General features: G+C 39.8%; 1 protein-coding gene across 1 annotated transcript in view; it reads right to left on the reverse strand.

Annotated features, from left to right (window-relative positions):
• Positions 1-3467: 3467 nt before the first annotated feature.
• The window catches only part of LOC147331738 (beta-1,4 N-acetylgalactosaminyltransferase 2-like), a 38355-nt gene continuing 17803 nt past the window's right edge, over positions 3468-24019 (reverse strand). The window contains exons 4-12 of the mRNA XM_086290456.1: positions 16919-17025; positions 16619-16656; positions 16317-16383; positions 15866-15979; positions 15688-15774; positions 13976-14157; positions 13356-13499; positions 5411-5639; positions 3468-3520 (exon numbers count right to left, since the gene is read on the reverse strand). Of these exons, the coding sequence (XP_086146582.1) occupies positions 3468-3520; positions 5411-5639; positions 13356-13499; positions 13976-14157; positions 15688-15774; positions 15866-15979; positions 16317-16383; positions 16619-16656; positions 16919-17025 (1021 nt within the window). The remainder of the gene's footprint in view (positions 3521-5410; positions 5640-13355; positions 13500-13975; positions 14158-15687; positions 15775-15865; positions 15980-16316; positions 16384-16618; positions 16657-16918; positions 17026-24019) is intronic.

The raw sequence follows: 24019 nt of genomic DNA on the forward strand, positions 1-24019 counted from the left end.
CAAAACTATTAAAATTGATTGATTTAGTTGAATTCTCGACTGCTCAGCTCCTATATAAGGCAAATAAGGGTATACTGCCAGAAAATATCCAAAAGCTCTTTACACATAAAGAAGGAGGTTACAATTTGAGGGGATGTAGTAACTTTAAAAGGCAGATAGTTAGAACTACCAGGAAAAGTTTGTGTGTGTCTGTGTGTGGAGTGAAACTTTGGAACAGAATGGATGTAGAGCTCAAGCAATGTCCAAATATTCATCTGTTTAAATCGAGGTACAAAAAATGTATATTGTCAAGGTACAAAGAGGAATCGAGTGTGTGATTGTTTATCCATGATAGTAAATAATAATATATTCTTTGTATTATTTCTTTCTTTTTTCTTTGTTTATATATAGAATGTTAACAACAAATACTTATATAAACAATTATTTTGTAGAGTTGAAATGGACACTGTTGATATTGTCTTACGCTGTTGTTATTACTGTTATCTCCATTTTTAGGAAACAGTAGACCAGAATTAATTCTTAAAAGTAAAATTGATGAAGTTACAACTATACAATGGAAGCATACTTCATTGATATTTTCATAGCTAAAATATAAATAATATACGGAGAGGATGTAATGACCATGATGGTGATGACTGTGATATTCAACGGTGGTAACAAAGACTGTATTATTGATGCTAAATATTTACACTACTATATGTTGTAATTATGACAATGCGATAATTTTATAACCGTAATTGTATGTCACAAATATTTAAATGTACTGCGCAACTACAAAATTTAAAACTCAGATAAGATTGTAGGGGTGGGAGTTAAAAAGCTTGTCTTCATCCCATTCCTTTTCGAGCTAAACTTGTTTTTTCTTTTTTTGTGTAATTCTACATTACAATAACTTTATTATTTGGTTGCTCGAATAAAAGACATTCATTCATTGATTCATTCTTGGGCTATGTGTTTTTGTGACTAATCACAAATACACTTCAATACAGAAAACTGACTTTCTATTTCCAAAAATCTGGTTGGGAAAGTACAGATATATATTTTTTAAATGTAAAAAGAAAGGATGTCGATCCTGAAGCACTTATTGAAAGTACTGAGCTGCTCGTTTAAACTTCTCCTGACGTTCTCTGGTAGAGTTGGCCTTCAGATTGTGAATTTAGCATATTCTACTAAATAAAAGGTTTTTATTTAAGTTTCCTGCTGTGGAGGTAAGCATCAACGACACAGAGCTCTCAGTTCTCACTCCTTCTTTATTCGTCTCCAACATCAACTGCGCATATCGCGCCACAAAACACAGGAACACACTTCCTATACACTGGGTGTGAGTGGAGCCCTAGTGGTCCGCCACACTACAACTGTATCTTGAAAGAAAATAAGATTCTCTGCTAAGTGGAAGACATTGCATTCCATTGGCTCTATGATGTGATGGATCAATGTAATGGAAATAGTTTCCTTCTGTTGTTGCTGATGAATCACACAGAGGACCCACAACCGCATTTACAAATTCAGGTTGACAACGGGCAGAGCTCTTCAGTGAAATTGTTCTTTGCTTTTCTGACACAACTTATAACGTTTTACAGCTGTGTACATCACCAGTTAGAAAATAAAACCATAAAAAATTCCAATGTACAACTGGGGAATTTACAGAGAAGACTTTAGCACTTACTGGATGATGTAGTGGTGTGTTTACTGCCTCTGTTTAAAATGGCTACATAAATAACAAGTTTTTGATTAAATCAGAAGATCCTCATCTTTCCTAAATTTTGAGTTTTCACTTGCTAATTGCTTCTTTTATTGAGCATAAAAAGAGAGCTAAGAAGATGAGTGGTTTAGCAGACAGATCAGATGACGAAACTAAACATGTGGTTGAACATTTAAACAACAGGGCTCCTATCTGTGTGAACAAGACCAGGAGGTAGCTGGACTGCAGCCATAATAAAACTGACTTGTATTTATTACATGCTAAAGAAGTTATTCAACCCTTGGTTAGTACCTCCTTTATCAAAGAATACACTAAGCCAAGCTGTCCTTTATGAAAGGACAGAAGATAATGTCACCCCACAAGTCAACGGACTATTGGACCATCATTAATAAGATGAAGTGAAACTGATCGTGTAAGTGTTAATTATTAAGTTTCAGGAAAAGGACTAGATGTTACAGTATCAGGGGTTGTAACATCTAGTCCTGAATTTTTCATGGTCTTGGGCTTTGACCCAGTGTTTTAAGTTTGTTTTGTACTATGTTTTTTGCATTGTTTGGTCTTGTTCACTCTTTGGGGAATTATTGATTCTTATGTTACGTTTTCAGAGCCCTGATCCAAGTTGTTATTTCACAGAGTTTTGTCACCTCTGTGTGTCCTCACCAGCACCCCTATATGTAGTTAGTCATGTCTGGTTATGGATGTCAAGTCTCTGTCTTGTCTCCATGTCGCTCTTGCTCTTCCTCTGTCCCACACTCTCTGTGTTTAGTTCATCTGAGTCTCACTAAGTGATTCTCTCTTTCCTCTTTTTATGTGATATTCTCTTGTCCTGTGTGCATCATGTTCAGTTCTGCTTCCCCTGTCTCGTCAGTCAGACTTCAGCCGTGTTCCCCTCCTCTCTGCCCCGATTTCCCTTTTGTGTAAACATTGTCTCTGTCTTCTCCTGTCTGCTGTCGATCTCCATCATCCTTCCAGCTGTGTGTTCTGTCAGTTTAGTGTTTCCCAGTTTAATTTCCAAGTGCCTTCATGGTTTTGTTATGTCAATCTGTGACTCCTGCAATAAAGCTGCCTTTGAGTCGTGCATTATTTTGGACCTATCCTGCCTCACCTCACACAGCTTTCATGACAGTTTCCTGTGTGAGAACCTTTATGAAAAGCTGAGAGAAACCAAATATATGAACTATAAACATCTTTCCTTGCTTGAAGATCATACACTCTAATATATATATTACATAAAAATATCATGAATTGTATTTACATTATCAAAGGGAATATAAAGTTTAATATAATTCAGTCTGAATGTGTTTTGTCCTTAAATTTAAGCGATGCTGTAACATCAGCCAATCATTACTCAAGTCACAGAAAGTTTTAGTGAAGTTCCAATGGAAAAGCAAAAATCTCAACCTCACAATAATGTTGACCTCAATAAAACACATTTATAGTGATGCTAACAGAAACTTGATTTCCCTTTGCTTTTAGCACAACCACCATATTAATCTGATTAAAGGCTATTATTAGAGTTTCTTTTGTTGCTGAAGCAAGCGATTAGGAATTGCAATTATAGCACTGCAGGGAAGAATATTTCAGAAATTAAGGAAATCAAAAAATGATGATTTGAGCTCAATGGTGGGCTGAGAACATAAGTCCATAAGTTCTCTATGAGCCTATCAATCTATCAGTTAATTAAGATACAAACCAGGCTAAGCCTCTGTGTGGAGGACTAACTTATTATTTTAAAAAAACAATTTAAATTGTTTGTTTTTTTATTCTAAAGTGCACTTTGGCTGTTGCTAGCAACAAGTGATGTCTCACATGTAAAAACTGAAAAAGAAGAAAGAGAACACCATCACAAATTCAAAAGCCTTCTCTTTAAACCTGTCAGCCTATTGTGGATCATTAAAACAATGGATGCTTGTGTACCAACCATAACTTATTTTAGTGTGTCAGCGGTCAGTTGCTACAGTTACTACAGCTGTGTACACAGTGTGAAATAGTTAGATTCTATTAGTTTTATTTATTAGATTTATTTACACTTTAAAAAATTCTAACAGGATATGAATGCTCTTTGATTGATTGATTGATTGATTGAATCTTTATTTTGAACATGTTGAAAAAGTACAACAAAATAGAATTAAAAGAGACAAATGAACAAAGCAAAACAAAAGGAAAACGAGCAACCACGACTCCAAATAACGTTCATGTTCAAAAAGGACCAGGAAGAAGCATAAGCTTATTTAATCCCACCCCTTTTCCACTATCTAGTATCAATAGACTACAGAAATACCTCATTGCAATTACATTATATGTTATGTGTAATTTTTTTAAATATATATACATATATACATACATACATACACACACACACATATATATGTATATATATAAATATATATATACATATATATTTATATATATACACACACATATATATATACACACACACATACACACATACATATATATATATATATATACACGCACACATACACACACACATATATATATATATATATATATATATATATATATATATATATATATATATATATATATATATATATATATATACACGCACACATACACACACACATATATATATATGTATATATATATATATACACGCACACATATATATATATATACATACATATATATATATATATATATATATATACATATACACATATATATATATATATATAAATATACACATATATATATATATAGTCTACACGCCTTTGGAACAGAGGATCACAAGTTCGATTCCTGCCTGGGGCGTCTGTATCCAGTAAGGGTCCTAAGGCTAGACCCCCTATGCTAAGCGAGCCTACCGCAGACATGAGCGAGACAAATAAATATGAAGGCATGCCGGCTCGGACGTCGCGCGGATCAACAAGGTCCGCGTCAGGAGTTGAGGAACCAGGGCACCCTGGCGAAAAGTGGGCTACTGGAACAAGAAGGCATCGGTGGGCAAGAGACGAAAACAGGGCGTTGTTGGAATGCTACTACGCAAGTAACCCCGGCGGAAGGGGCTACATGAATAGGATGAGGGACCTATGGATTCTTCGATACCCAACATCCACAATGACGGCGAAACAACTAGTAGCTCAGTGTTCCAACATTCGAAAGAAGGGACTGCTCTCACAGCTAGAGATTGACGAGGTACAACACAAATGCTACGGCAAGGAGGAGTCAGGACGCCAGGTCAGGGGGGATATCATCACCCCCACCCGAGATTGGGTACATAGCCCCAAGTGCGATAGGAGAAGGATCGTTGAGTGCGAGAGGAACTGACCTGAAAAATAGGATCATGGCCAAGCTTGAAACCTGGATCCCCCGTAGCTGGTTACCAAGATTACGTGAAGTACCCTCAGAAGGTCTGCTAGATGATGTTAATGCAGCACTACGGGCAATACCTACAACCACGATTACCGACACTAACAAGCTGATCTACAATACGGCAGCAGTGATCAGTGAGATGCTTGGCTACAAGTTGAACAGCGACAAGGGGCAGTACCCTCCATGGAGAAGGAGGCTAGAGGGCAAGATCAAAGTAGCACGGAGGGAGGTTAGCCAACTAACGGAGTTGCAGCAAGGTGCGACAAATAAGGTGCCTAAGAAATATAAAAAAACATTTTGTTATCATAGCTCAGCAAAACTGGAAGCCCCCCCTTATTGTCACTTTTAAACCAAACTGAGATCTGGACCTACCTGAATGTGCTATCCGCTGTAGCTTAGGGTCAAAACCCACCCTCTGTACAGCATCTGTACGGGCCAGGAAGAAGTTGACCACTCCACTGGCCAAAAAGCATTGTGGGTAACCAGGAACTGAATGTAATTTCTTATTAGACTTCCTGTATAAGCAGCCACCTTCAGTTTCTTCTCCTTCTTCATAGATAAGAGAGAAATAAAACTGATTCTCTTTTACTGACCCACCAACCTAAAAAGAAGAGAAACCGAAGAGTGAGCTATAAATATTGTCATGAACAGAGATGGGCAGTAACATGTTACTCCAATCCGATTACTTTTTTTCAAGTAATGAGTAAAGTAAGGGATTACTATTGCAAAAAAAGTCATTAACACGTTATTGCGTTACTAAACTGTGATTTTGTTTGTGAGAGTGTCTCATGACAATGACGTAAGAGCATGCATGTCCGTGGAAGCAACAGACGTGTGCAGATTAACAATGAACAATATGGAGTGCGGGGGAGAGTACGACCATGCAGGGTTTAAAGTGTGGAAGTACTGACATTACTTTGAGTTTGATTCTGTAAAAAGTGACAAAACCATTAGCGTCCGCTGTTACTCTGCGTCGGAAGAAACGTTCTTTCTACAGAGAAAAATTTAACTTCAAATCTGTCAAACACTGAGCACGCTGCAGCAGGAATGTGACATTCACAGAGAAATCCCCGGACCACCCCACTGACATGACTGCTGCGACAACGGGCAAACCCTCAACCAGCCCCACTCCTGCTAAACAGGTTAAAATAGATTTAAGAGCGACAGGACTCAGTGCTGCTGAGTCTTTAATTTTATTTATTTTCTGCTGTGTTTTACTTGTATATTAAAGAGATTAGAGATGAAAGATTAAAACTAATGAAACAATTTTTAAAAAGATCATTTTTCATTTCATGACATTTTATATGATGGATTATGCAGAAAAAATAGAATTGGTCTGAAAGGTCTATTGCTTTATTCAGGTTGTGTATCACGCTTTTAAAAACTAACTAAGTAACTAATTACTTTCGAAAATAGTACTGTAACTCACTTTATGTTGGGGTCAGTCAGTCATTGCTCTCACGTCTGCAGCTGGTTCAAAATGCGGCTGCACGACTCCTAACAGGAACTCGAAAAAGAGAGCATATAACCCCCGTGCTAGCCTCTCTGCACTGGCTGCCTGTGTCTTTTAGAGTTAATTTTAAAATTCTTATGTTTGTTTTTAAATGCCTTCACAGTCTTGCCCCGCCTTACCTCTCTGAGCTTCTTCATTTCCACATACCCTGTCGGTCTCTCAGGTCAGCTGACCAGCTGCTCCTGGAGGTACCGAGATCCAGGAGGAAGCTCAGAGGGGACAGGACCTTCTCTATTGTGGCTCCAAAATTATGGAATAATTTGCCCTTGCACGTTAGAAAGGCCCCTTCACTGTCCACTTTTAAATCACGTCTTAAAACCCACTTTTATTCCTTGGCTTTTAACCTCAGTGAGACTTAGTTTCTCTTTTAATTGAAGTAGTTATTTAATTAATGATTTCACTCTTCTTTTATTTGGTTTTTACTTATATCTCATGTAATTTTATTTTACAGTTCCAGTGTACAGCACTTTGTGTCAGCTGTGGTTGTTTTAAAGTGCTTTATAAATAAAGTTGTTGATGATGATGATGATGATCCCTCGCTGTTTTTATTCTTTATCTTAGTTTCAAGTTGTTTCAGAGTTTAAAGAACCTTTGGGGGAACATTTTTTCTTCTGAATGTGCAGTGTGAGGTAAAGTACTGATTGTGCTGTGGTGGAAATTGATCATCTTTAAATGATCGGTCTTCACATTCGGTGAGGGAGAAGATAACTAGCACAACAGCTAACTTTGGACTGTGGCTAATCAGCTAATCAAGAAGCCATCGGTAGTCTCGGCGCTAAAGACTCTGGACTACCCCTGACAATGCCACCTAAGAAAAACTCAGCCTTGGAGGAGGCGGAGGATATCAAAAGATCACTGGACTTCCTATCACAGGATGTAAATGACATCAAAATTAAGCAAGACAAAATACTTAACCTAGTGCAGGAAGTTACAGAGTTGCGGGTACGCCTTGCTGAGCGGGACAAAAAAAATAACAGAGCTAGAGAAGAAAGTTGAGGATTTGGAGCAATACTCAAGGATAAATGATGTTATTGTGACTGGGATTAAGATCAAACCCCGCTCTTATGCTCATGCTGTGACCTCCGGTAACAATGAAGAACCCAGCTTACGGGAGGAGAACTCGACGGAGCAACAGGTGGTGTCTTTTTTTGCGTCTAAAAATATACACTTGGATGTAAATACCATTGATGCCTGTCACCCTCTTCCCACGAAGAACAACATGCCGGCGGTGTTCCTGAGGTTTGTCAGCAGAAAAAACAAAGTTGCACTAATGAAGCAAGGGAAAAAGCTAAAAGGTACTAACGTCTATCTGAATGATCATTTGATTAAAAGAAATGCGGACATTGCTAAAAAAGCCAGAATCATGAGGAAGCAGGGCAAGATACAGAATACTTGGGTCATGAACTTTAAGGTATACATCAAACTGAAAGGAACGCCTGAGGAAGCTAAAGTGGTGATTATCAGAGATATAGAGGAATTGAAGAAATATGAATGAATACTACTGAGGGTCTGCACAACCTGTGTCAGTTAAGGGAGCGTAAACTCATACAATGACATCTAAATACTCCTTAAATCTGACAAAAGATGAATTAGAAACACAAGAACGGAGTTTAAACCTTGAGGATTTGGAATTGAAGCATTTCGAATATACTGATCATAATGCTTTAGATCAAGAAGATCAATTAGACCCTGACAACCACTTCCTATTAGCCAACCCAAATGAATGTAAATATTATTCTGAAAAAGAATATAATTCCTCAATTAACTCATTCACTGCCATTGACGTCTATAGACGTCAATTGAAAAACTTAGTGCAATACCAATGCTACCCTTATTGATAACATCTTTACAAATAATTTAGAGTTAATAATTGCTAGCGGACTAATGGTATGTGATATAACTGATCACCTGCCAATATTTATAGTGTATGACGTTAAGAGTGTATGCAAGGAAGTACCTCAGAAATATATCTACAAACGAGTAAGAACAGAAAATGCAATTAATCTCTTTTATCAGGACTTGATGAATCAGGATTGGAATGCAGTGTATACTGTAGATGATGTGGATAGTGCTTTTGAAATATTTTTGGATATCTTCAACTGCCTGTATGATAAAAACTGCCCAGTCGGGCAATTCAGTATCAACAATAAATCTATTAAATGCCCGTGGTTAACAAAAGGATTACACAAGGCCTGTCGGTAGGGATGGGTACCGGTATCCGGTGCCATCATAAACGGTAGTAACCAGACCGAAAAGCAGCGCACATTTCGGTGCTTTATTTCGGTGCTTTTTTTTCCTGAGCTGTGATACGCTTTACAGGGAGTGCAGAATTATTAGGCAAGTTGTATTTTTAAGGAATAATTTTATTATTGAACAACAACCATGTTCTCAATGAACCCAAAAAACTCATTAATATCAAAGCTGAATGTTTTTGGAAGTAGTTTTTAGTTTGTTTTTAGTTTTAGCTATTTTAGGGGGATATCTGTGTGTGCAGGTGACTATTACTGTGCATAATTATTAGGCAACTTAACAAAAAACAAATATATACCCATTTCAGTCATTTATTTTTACCAGTGACACCAATATAACATCTCCACATTCACAAATATACATTTCTGACATTCAAAAATGTTAGGGAAAATATTCTAAAACACTTCTTCAGTAAAGACTCAGAGAAGAGAAACACACAGAACTTCTTGCTAGCAAGGGCAGCCTCCAGACTGAGACTCGCGCTGAGCACTGCCCCGTCTTTATTTATACTTCAGTGTGTGTGTGTGTGTGTGTGTGTGTGTGTGTGTGTGTGTGTCCTGCTGATCAAAGGGTCATGAAAGCACAAAAGGTACGTCCTTGGTCAGGAAAGGGTAGTCTCCCCCTCACCCTAGATAACATGGTGAGGAAGTCCAGCAGTTCATCCATATGTAAAGAAGCACTTAAACTAAAACAGACATAGCTACGTTAATCCTATCGTAAAACAATAAAACAAGGTACGAACTCTCATGCTCCCAGGACGTGGGGGTGCATTCCTGGAGTGCACACCAAGCCTGCAGCCTGTTAGAGATCACACACAATTGTTTATATGCCTCTAAGTATACATGGTTGAATATTTCCTAATACAAATAACTACATGCAGTATTCTACCATATGCAAACTTATATCACTAAAAGATTATACTGACTACTAAATACAATTTTCCATTAACAAAAAACAAAACAAAAACAAATCAGCGACCAATATAGCCACCTTTCTTTGCAAGGACACTCAAAAGCCTGCCATCCATGGATTCTGTCAGTGTTTTGATCTGTTCACCATCAACATTGCGTGCAGCAGTAACCACAGCCTCCCAGACACTGTTCAGAGAGGTGGACTGTTTTCCCTCCTTGTAAATCTCACATTTGATGATGGACCACAGGTTCTCAATGGGGTTCAGATCAGGTGAACGAGGAGGCCATGTCATTGGTTTTTCTTCTTTTATACCCTTTCTTGCCAGCCACGCTGTGGAGTACTTGGACGCGTGTGATGGAGCATTGTCCTGCATGGAAATCATGTTTTTCTTGAAGGATGCAGACTTCTTCCTGTACCACTGCTTGAAGAAGGTGTCTTCCAGAAACTGGCAGTAGGACTGGGAGTTGAGCTTGACTCCATCCTCAACCCGAAAAGGCCCCACAAGCTCATCTTTGATGATACCAGCCCAAACCAGTACTCCACCTCCACCTTGCTGGCGTCTGAGTGGGACTGGAGCTCTCTGCCCTTTACCAATCCAGCCACGGGCCCATCCATCTGGCCCATCAAGACTCACTCTCATTTCATCAGTCCATAAAACCTTAGAAAAACCAGTCTTGAGATATTTCTTGGCCCAGTCTTGACGTTTCAGCTTGTGTGTCTTGTTCAGTGGTGGTCGTCTTTCAGCCTTTCTTACCTTGGCCATGTCTCTGAGTATTGCACACCTTGTGCTTTTGGGCACTCCAGTGATGTTGCAGCTCTGAAATATGGCCAAACTGGTGGCAAGTGGCTTCTTGGCAGCTGCACGCTTGACTTTTCTCAGTTCATGGGCAGTTATTTGGCGCCTTGGTTTGTCCACACGCTTCTTGCGACCCTGTTGACTATTTTGAATGAAACGCTTGATTGTTCGATGATCACGCTTCAGAAGCTTTGCAATTTTGAGACTGCTGCATCCCTCTGCAAGATATCTCACTATTTTTGACTTTTCTGAGCCTGTCAAGTCCTTCTTTTGACCCATTTTGCCAAAGGAAAGGACGTTGCCTAATAATTATGCACACCTGATATAGGGTGTTGATGTCATTAGACCACACCCCTTCTCATTACAGAGATGCACATCACCTAATATGCTTAATTGGTAGTAGGCTTTCGAGCCTATACAGCTTGGAGTAAGACAACATGCATGAAGAGGATGAAGTGGACAAAATACTCATTTGCCTAATAATTCTGCACTCCCTGTAGATTCTAGCCAATCATTTTACGTTTCCGAGGATAGTAGGCGGGGCCAGGTACGTACGTTCTTTTAGAGCAGAGCTACAGATTAAAATGCCCAAGGCAAAGCGGTCAAAAGTCTGGCTGTACTTCACAGCAAAATATGCAAACTCAGCAGCCTGCAACAAGTGCTTTAAGCTGATACTGTGATACTGTCAAAGGAGGTAACACCAAGAATCCGATGAAACACCTGGCGACGCATAGCGTTTTTTTTAAAAGCCCAGAAATGCGCCGTATTTGATAGCTTGCTGCAAGACCTCACACCGTGCACATCTACTGCGGGTGTGGTGCCTGTTATGCAACATCCCCCAAAAACCCGAAGAGTAGAGTCCTGGCCCCTAGCCCTGCCAGTGTAGCAGAAATGATGAGGATGATGATGCAGCAGCAGCCGTTCTTCTCTGCGTGAGTAGCTTAATGTTGTTCGTGTGTAATTTACGTTGAGTAGGCTAACCACGTTATTACATTAATGCATGTAAGGTGAACTAGCAAACATCATCATAGCTACATGCGGCTGTCTTCTTGTTTGATGGCAGATACGCCCTTCACCCTGGCCAAAAAGGCTAAAATGACCAAAGAAAAAGTGGGAAACAGTTAAACATGAGAGGTTTTTGGACAAAGTTTGTGTTTTTTCCATTGTTTAAGCACTGCTTCCAGCCAAGAGTGATACCATATATGCCCCATAGCTGCAGAAAAGGCTAACATTGTTATCTTTTTACAAAAAAACAACATGAGAGGTTTTTGGACCAATTTTGTGTTCTCCATTCTTTAAGCACCGGTTTGAGCACCGTTTAAGCACCGGCACCGTTTCAAAAGTACAGGTTTGGCACCGGTATCGGATAAAACCTAAACGATACCCATCCCTACCTGTCGGTCTCTCAGGTCAGGTGAGCAGCTGCTCCTGGAGGTACCGAGATCCAGGAGGAAGCTCAGAGGGGACAGGACCTTCTCTATTGTGGCTCCAAAATTATGGAATAATTTGCCCTTGCACATTAGAGAGGCCCCTTCACTGTCCACTTTTAAATCACGTCTTAAAACCCACTTTTATTCCTTGGCTTTTAACCTTAGTGAGACTTAGTTTCTCTTTTAATTGAAGTAGTTATTTAATTAATGATTTCACTCTTCTTTTATTTGGTTTTTACTTATATCTCATGTAATTTTATTTTACAGTTCCAGTGTACAGCACTTTGTGTCAGCTGCGGTTGTTTTAAAGTGCTTTATAAATAAAGTTGTTGATGATGATGATCCCTCGCTGTTTTTATTCTTTATCTTAGTTTCAAGTTGTTTCAGAGTTTAAAGAACCTTTGGGGGAACATTTTTTCTTCTTGGGCTATGTGTTTTTGTGACTAATCACAAATACACTTCAATACAGAAAACTGACTTTCTATTTCCAAAAATCTGGTTGGGAAAGTACAGATATATATTTTTTAAATGTAAAAAGAGAGGATTTCGATCCTGAAGCACTTATTGAAAGTACTGAGCTGATCGTTTAAACTTCTCCTGACGTTCTCTGGTAGAGTTGGCCTTCAGATTGTGAATTTAGCATATTCTACTAAATAAAAGGTTTTTATTTAAGTTTCCTACAGCTGTATCTTGAAAGAAAATAAGATTCTCTGCTAAGTGGAAGACATTGCATTCCATTGGCTCTATGATGTGATGGATCAGTGTAATGGAAATAGTTTCCTTCTGTTGTTGCTGATGAATCACACAGAGGACCCACAACCGCATTTACAAATTCAGGTTGACAACGGGCAGAGCTCTTCAGTGAAATTGTTCTTTGCTTTTCTGACACAACTTATAACGTTTTACAGCTGTGTACATCACCAGTTAGAAAATAAAACCATAAAAAATTCCAATGTACAACTGGGGAATTTACAGAGAAGACTTTAGCACTTACTGGATGATGTAGTGGTGTGTTTACGTAAGTAGCTGCCTCTGTTTAAAATGGCTACATAAATAACAAGTTTTTGATTAAATCAGAAGATCCTCATCTTTCCTAAATTTTGAGGTTCCACTTGCTAAATCCTTCTTTTATTGAGCATAAAAAGAGAGCAAAGAAGATGAGCGGTTTAGCAGACAGATCAGATGATGGAACTAAACATCTGATTTAGCTAAAGAAGAAAAAAAAATCTGACAAAAACGCAGAATTCTGCAGGAACCTAGATCACATTAGTGATGAAAATGATCAGCAAATTTGAGGGGGGGGGGGCTTACAACTGTTAACAGAAATGGATATATATATTTTATGTACATAGATCAGTTAGTGTTCTATTTAAAGAAGAAAACATAATCAGATAACATGAGCTATTTCATTCTCACCACATCCAGTTCAGGGACCGCCTCCATCACCTCCACAAGCTTCTCTATCTTTGTCTTCTCTGTAAACAAAAAGTCATCATCCACCCACAGGAAGTACTTGGTGGTTACCTGGGAAACAGCCAGATTTCTGCCTGCAAACCAGCCCTGAGGATGAAAACATCTTTTACAGTCTGTTTTAATGGTCCTTTACCCTCTGAGCTGTAAGTAGTCACTTGTGACATGCATTACTTCTAGACTGGACTATTGTAATTCAATATTATCAGATTGTTCTGAAAGTTTCTAAAATCACTAATCCAAAACTCTGGAGTCTAATCTTAAAAGCTGCAAAACGTTTCTTCTAAAAGCTTACTCGTAGGGCTGGATGAAGGCACACTTCACTACCCTCAGACTACTGGAGGATTTCATGTGATGCACTGAGCATTTCCTCTCCACTCTTCTTATATTTAGGGGATGAGTGATTTAAAGTCTAATTCTAGAAAAGAAAAAAGCATAAAATCCTATATTTTTTAATAAATCCTTCAATAATTATACTGCTCTGTCCAAGATGTCTGATAAAACTGAGTGTGAATAAAAAAACCCCACAAAACACACAATCTTAAGTTCTAAATGTCTATGCATACCTGTGCTGGAGGCATGATGTAATGTTGGATGTTTTCTCCGGTAATGTGCTCTGGTTCAAAGTTGTCATCTGCAACAATAACTTTTATGGTGCTATAGAATTTTCGGATACTGTCCAACAAGACCTTCAGCTGTTCGTACCGCAGGAAGGTCTTTGTGGCGATGGTAACTTGAGAGCTGATATCTGACAGACAGAAGGAAAGAAATGTTTCAAGAAAATAAGACAGATCATCTGCTACAGAGTAGAATGAGTTTTGTGCAAACTGTGCAAATTGAACACCAAACTTTTCATTGCTGAAGCCACTACACTGAAGTGCTGCAGCAAGGTCGTTGTTGCATGTTGTTGTGGTAACCCCCGAACCAAATGGTGGACACCAGAGGTGAAGGGAGCCACCAGGCTGAAGAATGAGTTGTGTCGGGCTTGGTTAGCCTGTGGGACTCCGGAGGACCCTGAAAGGCCAAGCGGAACGCGGCTTGAGCAGTGGGTGAAGCAAAAAACCTGAGTGTGAGAGCAGTTCAGAGCGGCCATGGAAAAAGACTTTTGGACTGTCTTGAAGAGATTCTGGCAAACCTTCTGGCGACTCAGGAGGGGAAGGCAGTGCTCTACCTGCACTGTGTATAGTGCGGATGGAGCGCTGCTGACTTCGTTTGAGAACATTGTTGAGCAGATCCAAGCGACAGAAATGAGCTTGCTAAGGGTGGCTAGCCGCTCCCTTAGCAAGCTAGAGGATGTGACCAGGGAGAGGGAGGTCTGGGGTTCACTGCTTAGGCTGCTGCCCCCATGACCCAGCGCCGCTATGGGATGGGATGGATGGATGGAGACCCGAAAGAGACCCAGGTTAGACCTGGTGAGATTGTACAACACACGGGGGCTCAGCCCTGGCGCAGGGGGCCTCTTGTGCATCGGCCTAACTGGGGGGCTCTCCAACTGGCGGGGAGGTTGTTCCATCCTTGCAGGAGTGCACTCTGCAGGTGGGGGAGAGACATAGGAGAGGTGGAGAATAAACCTAACCTGGGTGTCTGTTGTCTTGTGTAGTCTGGGAGATGATTGATGATGATCTGCATCTTAAGGATAAAGGACACTCCTTTGAGGATGCCAATGTTCACATTTTGGACAGAGAGGACAGATGGTTTGAAAGAGGAGTGAAAGAAGCCATCTATGTCCACTGTGAGCGACCATCTTTGAACAGAGGTGGTGGTTTACGACACCAACTCTCTGCCATCTATAATCCAGTTTTGAGATCCCTTCCCAGACGCCTTAACGCCCAGTCACATCCTGGGCCATCTGATCTCAGGAATTCGCATGATAAGGTGGGGCCAGGTTTCACAATGAACACACCTTAAACTCTGGTTGATTGGGACCCACACCCAGTTTCACACCTTGGCTCAGGCGATTAGAGGATCATCAGGGGGTCCTTTTGTCCCTCTGTGGGGGGGATACTCCCACTAGGTTTATATCTGGGACTCTCCACCATTTGACCTTAGAACTGAAGAAGCTTCTCAGATGAGAGGTGAAACGTCTTCAAGTAACTTAAAGAAGTCCAGACGCTTTTCTTTGCAAGCTCCTTTGACTACGATGACCTGGATGACTGAGAACCTTCATAGACAAATTGGGTTGGCATATACTGTGAAAGAACCTTCATAAAATTCATGGTTTTCCTGCATTTCTCTCTCTCTCTTTTTTAATACCCTTGTTTGAAAAATAGATTCCTACCTGTCCCCATGTCATACAGGACTGGTACATGAGGCTGCTTGATGGCAATAGCGAACACAGCTTCATGGTTTTCAAACTGGAAAGTTACTAAAAAAGAAAAAGAAAAAATACTTATTGTACACTAAAAAGAAGATTTGGGCTTAAAAGACAAGACTCTGAGTTCCCAGACAATGCAGACCAAGGTCTCCAGTGTTGATATGGTAGACTGTGCTAGTATAGGACACTTTGACCAGCACGTCATTGAGCAGCTCCAGGCTCCTGGACTTGATTATCAATTCTTTCTCACCAGAACCTGTGAATTACAATTTCACAACATTTCATTCCAGTGTCTTCTTTAGATTGAAGTTTGATTGTGAATGTCATAACATATCAAACCCATCATATCATGCAGTGACCCCTCCATGCCCTATTCATACTTTCAGGACATAAATGTTCTACCATACAATAAAGTTAATGACTCAGAACATATTTATTCCTGATTTGCAGTGACCCATCCTTTTAAGATATATATCAGACACAAATCAAGCCAACAAATTAACCTCCACAAAATAACAGATTTGTTTAGTATAGGAGTTCTAGCTTTTTTTGTCACCAATTTGTATATAAACTGATGAGAAGTGCAATCTCACCTTCGACTGTGACCTCTGCTGGTGGAATATCTGTGGTCAGGATACCTTTAGAGACTTTTAAGACCACCTAGAATAGAAAAATCTGAATAAACTAAAAAGTACTCCAAGTAGTCATACTTGAGGAAATTTAAAGTTTCACCAAGCAGAAATACTACAGTGGCAGCCTTGAAGTTCACTGTTTTTTAAATGAAACATACAGACCTACCTTTGGAGAAATATTTGATACCCATCTTGCACCTCTATTATTCTAACAGAGTTTGGTGAGATTTGCCTATCAAGCTGAACTGTTTTATGACACTAACCTTGTAGCTGCTTCTTTTTCCTGCATGCAGCTGTAAACCTAAAATTAAAATGACCACACTGTGACAGCATCCCATGATGGAAAGAAATAGATACGTCAGTGGTTATATTGACCTTATAAATTAAAAAGGCAAATGATCAAGGAAGTGACTGAACATGTGAAAATCGAGATCCACCTTCCTGTCTGTAACCATGGTAGCTCTACCCTGAAATTGTGTTTGATAATATATGACATGCTGCAGTGCCTTATTTGGCGTGATCTCTTTTATTACTCATTACCTATGTATTTCTTCATGTCTCACCTGGTATGACAGAGGAGGACAAGGGCTGTACTGTGTAACCTTGGATTGGATATTGCAGAGGAGAGTTGGGCAAAGCAAACAGCAGCTTGGACAGTACAGAAGTTGTCCTGTGGAAGAAATGAGGTGTATGCAAACACAGATCATTTTGACTAATCAAGTATAATGACTACAAAGCAACAAATAAGTACTATGAGGCCAAAGGTCAATCTAAGTAGTGGCATTATTGGATAAGCAATACATTTATCCATATGGGAAATAAAGCATGTGTTTTCAACAAACATGGAATCATTTCAGTGTGGCTAAAAAAAATGAAAATAGTTAAACACCTCTTGAGTTATGTTTTTTTTAGCTTTTGAGATTTAGTAATATTAGATGTGGTTCCGCCCCAACTGCTGGTTGCTGCCTTGCCCCTTCATCAATATCTGATCAACATTTCTCACTTTTTAAGAGCTGGTGTGACTAGACCCCTATTCTGTGTGTCAACGTCATACATTTCTGGGCCCTATACTACAAAGTGAGATCAACATACCCAGGGTATCTTTCTATTGTTAGGATTAATGTACTTTAAGTAAATTTTAATATTCGTCTTTAAATAATAGTAATAAATATTTCAACATAAAGTGCAGTTTTTCATCCTAAAAAAAATAAGGCAGAAACATAAAAGGTTATTTGAACAGCTTCACCTTTAAACTCTGAGCCAACATTATTCTGTACATTTGGCTAAAACAGTGTGATTATTAAACATTTTAGTAAAAAAAAAAAAAAAACAATGGATGCACATTACCTCCATTCTTATTTACTGTCTGTCTCTTGCAGCCAGTTACTTAGACAAACTAGCCTGTTCACAGCTCTCTTTTTTGTTACTGTGTGACCTGCAGGTGAGAACAGTCTCTCACATGGGACAGAAGCGGCAGGACTAATCGAATACTTGTAGGACAGGACAGACAGCTGTGGGTGATTCACTGATCAACTGGACCACCACTGTAGCGGGAAGTCTGTCTCACTGATGGTGGCTTTTGCTCTGCACAAACTCAGGGCCCTTTTACACAGGGCTTCCTCATCTAAATCTGTAGCACATTTTCCAACCCCCTACCACTGATAGTAGTCTAAAGTCCCGAGCAATCCATTTTGCTAGAGAATTTGTAAGTTTGTCCTGTGTTGACTTACTAATTTTGGTCCTTAAAACAGTAATTTCATCATGTTTGGGCTGTTGACACCTTTTGTTGGTACTCGAACTGCTAGCGCCAACAGCTCCCACAGTTTCTGTGCTCACTGCCTTGCATTTAGATGGCGGTGTAAGGTTGAAGTGCTTCGGTGGTATGCCAACTCCTTTTTGCACAGTTTGCACAAAACCAAGCTTTTTTTCAAGGCTTCCGTCGGGTAGTCTTTTGAAATGAAATTTGCCTCCGATCAGTCCTAGCAACATGCTTTCTTCTGATTCTTCCATTTCTGTAGCTGTGTGCATCGGTTAATTTGTTTGTTTGTTTTTTTATATGTGTTAGCCTGCTGTCTTAAGCCTGGTCAAGATGGCGCCAGCATGCCGTCTCTTAGTTCTGAAATGTTTATGTATTGTGTTCATAGTGCTGTACCTGCTAGCTTTAAAAATGCACTCCTTGTTGGTGTATAAGCAACAGACGCTTCTTAATATCCGTGACTCACTGCTGATGCTCCCCTGCGTTAGTGAGCGATCTGGAGGAGTCCTGCCGCCTCTGGCATCGGTACCAGATAAAATGCATCAACGTGATCCACCCTGGAATCCTTTAGAAAGGAAGCGCTGAAAAAGTGGACGTATACATGGCGTGCAATCTGTGAAGCACACGCGAGTCAGAACTTGGATGCGGCGGGTCCTTGCCACTAGCGATCACGGCTGTTTAGACCTTTTTTCTGCCGCCAAATAGCGTTGCCTTCTTCCAGTTTACCCGATGTTATCGGAGTATGCTCACCCATTACAGTTTTATTCGTCGCAATGGCAACAGTATAGGAGGGGAAGTAATAAGCTGGACGTTATGTTCCTAACTGAGACACAGCTTCACGCTGGTGAAGTGGCACCTTTGCTGGAACAGCCCAGGTTGTCTGGGATGGGAGACGGGGTTGCCTCTATCATCAAAGACTGTTTTAAATGCAAATAGATTTTTTTTTACCTCATTTGACTCCCAGCTCCTGACTTTAAGCTGTCCTGTGGTTCTAACTATAGTTACCTTTTATCCACTTAAATATATTGGGCCTTTCTCAATATGCGTACTTGTGTTCTCATGTACTCATGATACGTCATCAGTCAGAGACCAAGTACTGTTCCAATTCGAAGTACGCATCAAGCCGAGAACGCGAAAAATTCCCTGATTTGTTCTCGCTCCGCCCATTTTATTGAGCATGCATCGGTGGTGACTTGTGTGGACTTGGTACAGCTAAATATCCCAGAATGCATTCCGTCCAAAACTCAAACGCGGCAATGGCGGAGGAGCGCGGCTAAAAAATATTACTTTTTCTGGGTCACAAAATAAACTTTTAAGATATTTGCAGGCGAGGATGTAGCTGTGTAAACTTCAAATATCTGCTCGGTTTATCAAGATAGTATATACAGTGGGGCAAAAAAGTATTTAGTCAGCCACCGATTGTGCAAGTTCCCCCACTTAAAATGATGACAGAGGTCAGTAATTTGCACCAGAGGTACACTTCAACTGTGAGAGACAGAAGGTGAAAAAAAAAAATCCATGAATCCACATGGTAGGATTTGTAAAGAATTTATTCGTAAATCAGGGTGGAAAATAAGTATTTGGTCACCTCAAACAAGGAAAATCTCTGGCTCTCACAGACCTGTAACGTCTTCTGTAAGAAGCTTTTCTGTCCCCCACTCGTTACCTATATGAATGGCACCTGTTTGAACTCATCATCTGTATAAAAGACACCTGTCCACAGCCTCAAACAGTCAGACTCCAAACTCCACCATGGCCAAGACCAAAGAGCTTTCGAAGGACACCAGGAAAAGTATTGTAGACCTGCACCAGACTGGGAAGAGTGAATCTACAATAGGCAAGCAGCTTGGTGTGAAAAAATCAACTGTGGGAGCAATCATCAGAAAATGGAAGACATACAAGACCACTGATAATCTCCCTCGATCTGGGGCTCCACGCAAGATCTCATCCCGTGGGGTCAAAATGATCATGAGAACGGTGAGCAAAGATCCCAGAACCACACGGGGGGACCTGGTGAATGACCTGCAGAGAGCTGGGACCAAAGTAACAAAGGTCACCATCAGTAACACACTACAACGGCAGGGAATCAAATCCCGCAGTGCCAGACGTGTTCCGCTGCTGAAGCCAGTGCATGTCCAGGCCCGTCTGAAGTTTGCCAGAGAGCACATGGATGATACAGCAGAGGATTGGGAGAATGTCATGTGGTCAGATGAAACCAAAGTAGAACTTTTTGGTATAAACTCAACTCGTCGTGTTTGGAGGAAGAAGAATACTGAGTTGCATCCCAAGAACACCATACCTACTGTGAAGCATGGGGGTGGAAACATCATGCTATGGGGCTGTTTTTCTGCCAAGGGGACAGGACGACTGATCCGTGTTAAGGACAGAATGAATGGGGCCATGTATCGTGAGATTTTGAGCCAAAACCTCCTTCCATCAGTGAGAACTTTGAAGATGAAACGAGGCTGGGTCTTCCAACATGACAATTGATTGATTGATTGATTGAATCTTTATTTTGAACATGTTGAAAAAGTATAAAAAAAAATAGAATTAAAAGAGACAAATGAACAAAGCAAACAAAAGGAAAACGAGCAACCACAACTCCAAATAACGTCCATGTTCAAAAAGGAGCAGGAAGAAGCATAAGCTTATTTAATCCCACCCCTTTTCCACTATCTAGTATCAATAGACTACAGAAATACCTCCTTGCAATTACATTATATGTTATGTGTAATTTATTTTATTTTATTTATTTATTTTTAAATATATACACATATATGTTTCTATCTATCCATACATACGTATATACACACATACGCACATATACACATTTTCAATAACCCCATTAACACCTCAAGGATACACAGCCTACAATTATATATATATATCCATACCAACAAACCCGTGCATGCGCACACACATGAAAATATTAGACAAGAACACCCTATCAAATCTCTACCTTTTCCCTGTACCCTGTAAAAACAGTCTCCTTAAACCGCTTTTTAAACTGCGCCATGCTTGGACATTGCTTCATATCTTTACTTAGTCTGTTCCACAGCTTCACTCCACACACAGAGATGCAAAAACTTTTTAATGTTGTACGGATACGAGGATGTTTTAAATTTAATTCCCCCCTCAAATTGTATCCCCGTTCCCTTTTAGAAAACATTTTTAGAATATTGTCAGGAAGCAGGTTATTTATTGCTTTATATATAATTTGTGCTGTGAGAAAATGAACCAGATCTGTGAATTTTAGAATTTTTGATTTTAAGAATAGTGGATTTGTATGATCTCTGTAACCAGTTTTATGGATTATCCTTATGGCCCTTTTTTGTAATATAAAGATTGATGATAGCGAACATTTGTAAGTATTGCCCCAAACCTCTGCACAGTAATTCAAATACGGTGCAATCAGGGAACAATAGAGAATGTGGAGTGATTTGTGGTCCAGAATGTGTTTTACTTTACTCAAGATTGAGACACTTCTTGAAATTTTGTTATGTATATGATTTATATGAGACTTCCAGTTTAATTTATCATCTATAATCACACCAAGAAACTTATGTTCAAGTACTCCTTCAATTTCCACACCATCTACATGAATCTGCACTTGTGCATTTCTAAGGGAATTCCCAAATAAGATAATTTTAGTTTTACTTAGATTTAGCGATAGTTTGTTCCTGTTAAACCATTTTTTAATTTTGCACATTTCTGAAGTAATTGTATCCAGCAGCTCCTTTAGATTCCCCCCAGAACAAAAAATATTTGTGTCATCTGCAAATAATACTAATTTTAATATATCAGATGCCTTACAAATATCATTTATATAAATAATAAATAATTTTGGACCCAGTACAGAGCCTTGTGGAACACCACAAGCAATGTCCAAGCATGATGAGGAATGGACACCCAGCTTCACAAATTGTTTCCGGTCACTTAAATAATTTTTCACCCATTGCAGTACAACCCCCCTAATCCCGTACCGTTCCAGTTTATTAATTAATATGTCATGATTGATTGTGTCGAATGCTTTCTTGAGATCCAGAAATACTCCAGCTGCATACTGTTTCTGATCTATAGCATTCGTAATCTCCTCAATTGATTCGATTAATGCCAGAGATGTTGATCTTTTTGATCTGAATCCATATTGACTGTCAGAGAGTAATTTATATTTATCTAAGAATTTGTCTAATCGTTTATTAAACAGGTTTTCTAGGATTTTGGAGAATTGTGGTAGTAAAGAAATGATCCAAAACACACCGCCCGGGCAACAAAGGAGTGGCTCCGTAAGAAGCATTTGAAAGTCCTGGAGTGGCCTAGCCAGTCTCCAGACCTCAACCCCATAGAAAATCTGTGGCGGGAGTTGAAAGTCCGTGTTGCTCGGCGACAGCCCCAAAACATCACTGCTCTCGAGAAGATCTGCATGGAGGAATGGGCCAAAATACCAGCTACTGTGTGTGCAAACCTGGTAAAGACCTATAGTAAACGTTTGACCTCTGTTATTGCCAACAAAGGTTATGTTACAAAGTATTGAGTTGTATTTTTGTTATTGACCAAATACTTATTTTCCACCCTGATTTACAAATAAATTCTTTACAAATCCTACCATGTGGATTCATGGATTTTTTTTTTCACATTCTGTCTCTCACAGTTGAAGTGTACCTCTGGTGCAAATTACTGACCTCTGTCATCATTTTAGGTGGGGGAACTTGCACAATCGGTGGCTGACTAAATACTTTTTTGCCCCACTGTATTTCTATATATTTCCAAACGTGCTCCGATGTTTCTGAGGCCATGGTTCTCAGCCGGAAAAGGGTGGAGTGCCCACTCTGGGTCGGGGATGAGTTCCTGCCCCAAGTGGAGGAGTTAAAGTATCTCGGGGTCTTATTCGCGAGTGATGGGAGAAGGGAGCTGGAGATCGACAGACAGATTGGTGCTGCGGCTGCAGTGATGCGGACGCAGCACCGGTTTTATTTGTTCCTGAGTAAGTCGGTTTGGCTGAGATTAAAGTTAAGCTTCATAACATATTAATCACAGTTAAATTAAAAGGGGACGGCAGTAAAAACTCCAGACCTGTGACATCATCAAGTACGCTGGTGTTCCAATTGTACAAATCGCGAGTCCGTACTCGCGTTCTCGCCAAGTCCGTACTCCCGTGCGTTCTCGGCAAGTCCGGTCTCGCGGAGAACGCGAGTCCGTACTTAGAATTGAGAAAGGGCTCTTGACTTGTTGATTTCGGAATTCTCAGACTTGTTGACATGTCGCTGTATGAAAGGATTCTTTCATAGTGAGTGATATGAAAAAACAAAGACTTTAATTTTCATCTATGTTGTGAGGATAAATCCCTGGTTAAAGACTTCTTGAATGTAATTGAGTCCCTAAATTTCACACAATTTGTGTCTGGGCCAACATGCAAGGGCTACACCCTAGACGTTGTCCTGGGGTACGTACTGAAACCTGTCTTTTACCTATTTTAGAACATTTAGCAATTTTATTTGATATTTTAATTCCTACATCTCCAGCCTCTGAGAGGGAAAAATTGCCCCTCAGGTCATCTCGTCACATTAACCCTGAAGCACTGCTTAGAGTTAATTTACCTGTGGACACTTTGACTGTGAACTTTAATAATGCAATTCTTGACCTGTTGCTCCTGTAAAGAAGTTAAATGTTGTCAAAGGAACCTTATGACCTCGCTAAATGAGGAACTGATGTAGGAAAGCCGAGTGTTGCTGGTGATGCTCCAGATTAGAAGTATTTCTACAGGCTTGGAAATAGCAGCACACTGTCAACCAACAACCTGTTTGAGCGATTTCAGTCTGCTTTTAGACCAAACCACAGAAACAGCTTTAATCAAAGTGGTAAATGATCTGTAGGTAAATGAAGACAATAATTGAACCTCATTTTTATT

Source organism: Aulonocara sp. 'chitande type north' Nkhata Bay, linkage group LG4, assembly GCF_057382095.1.
Source record: "Aulonocara sp. 'chitande type north' Nkhata Bay isolate Kocher_YH1m ecotype deep benthic linkage group LG4, A_spYH_male_GT1.1, whole genome shotgun sequence".
Lineage (NCBI taxonomy): Eukaryota > Metazoa > Chordata > Actinopteri > Cichliformes > Cichlidae > Aulonocara > Aulonocara sp. 'chitande type north' Nkhata Bay.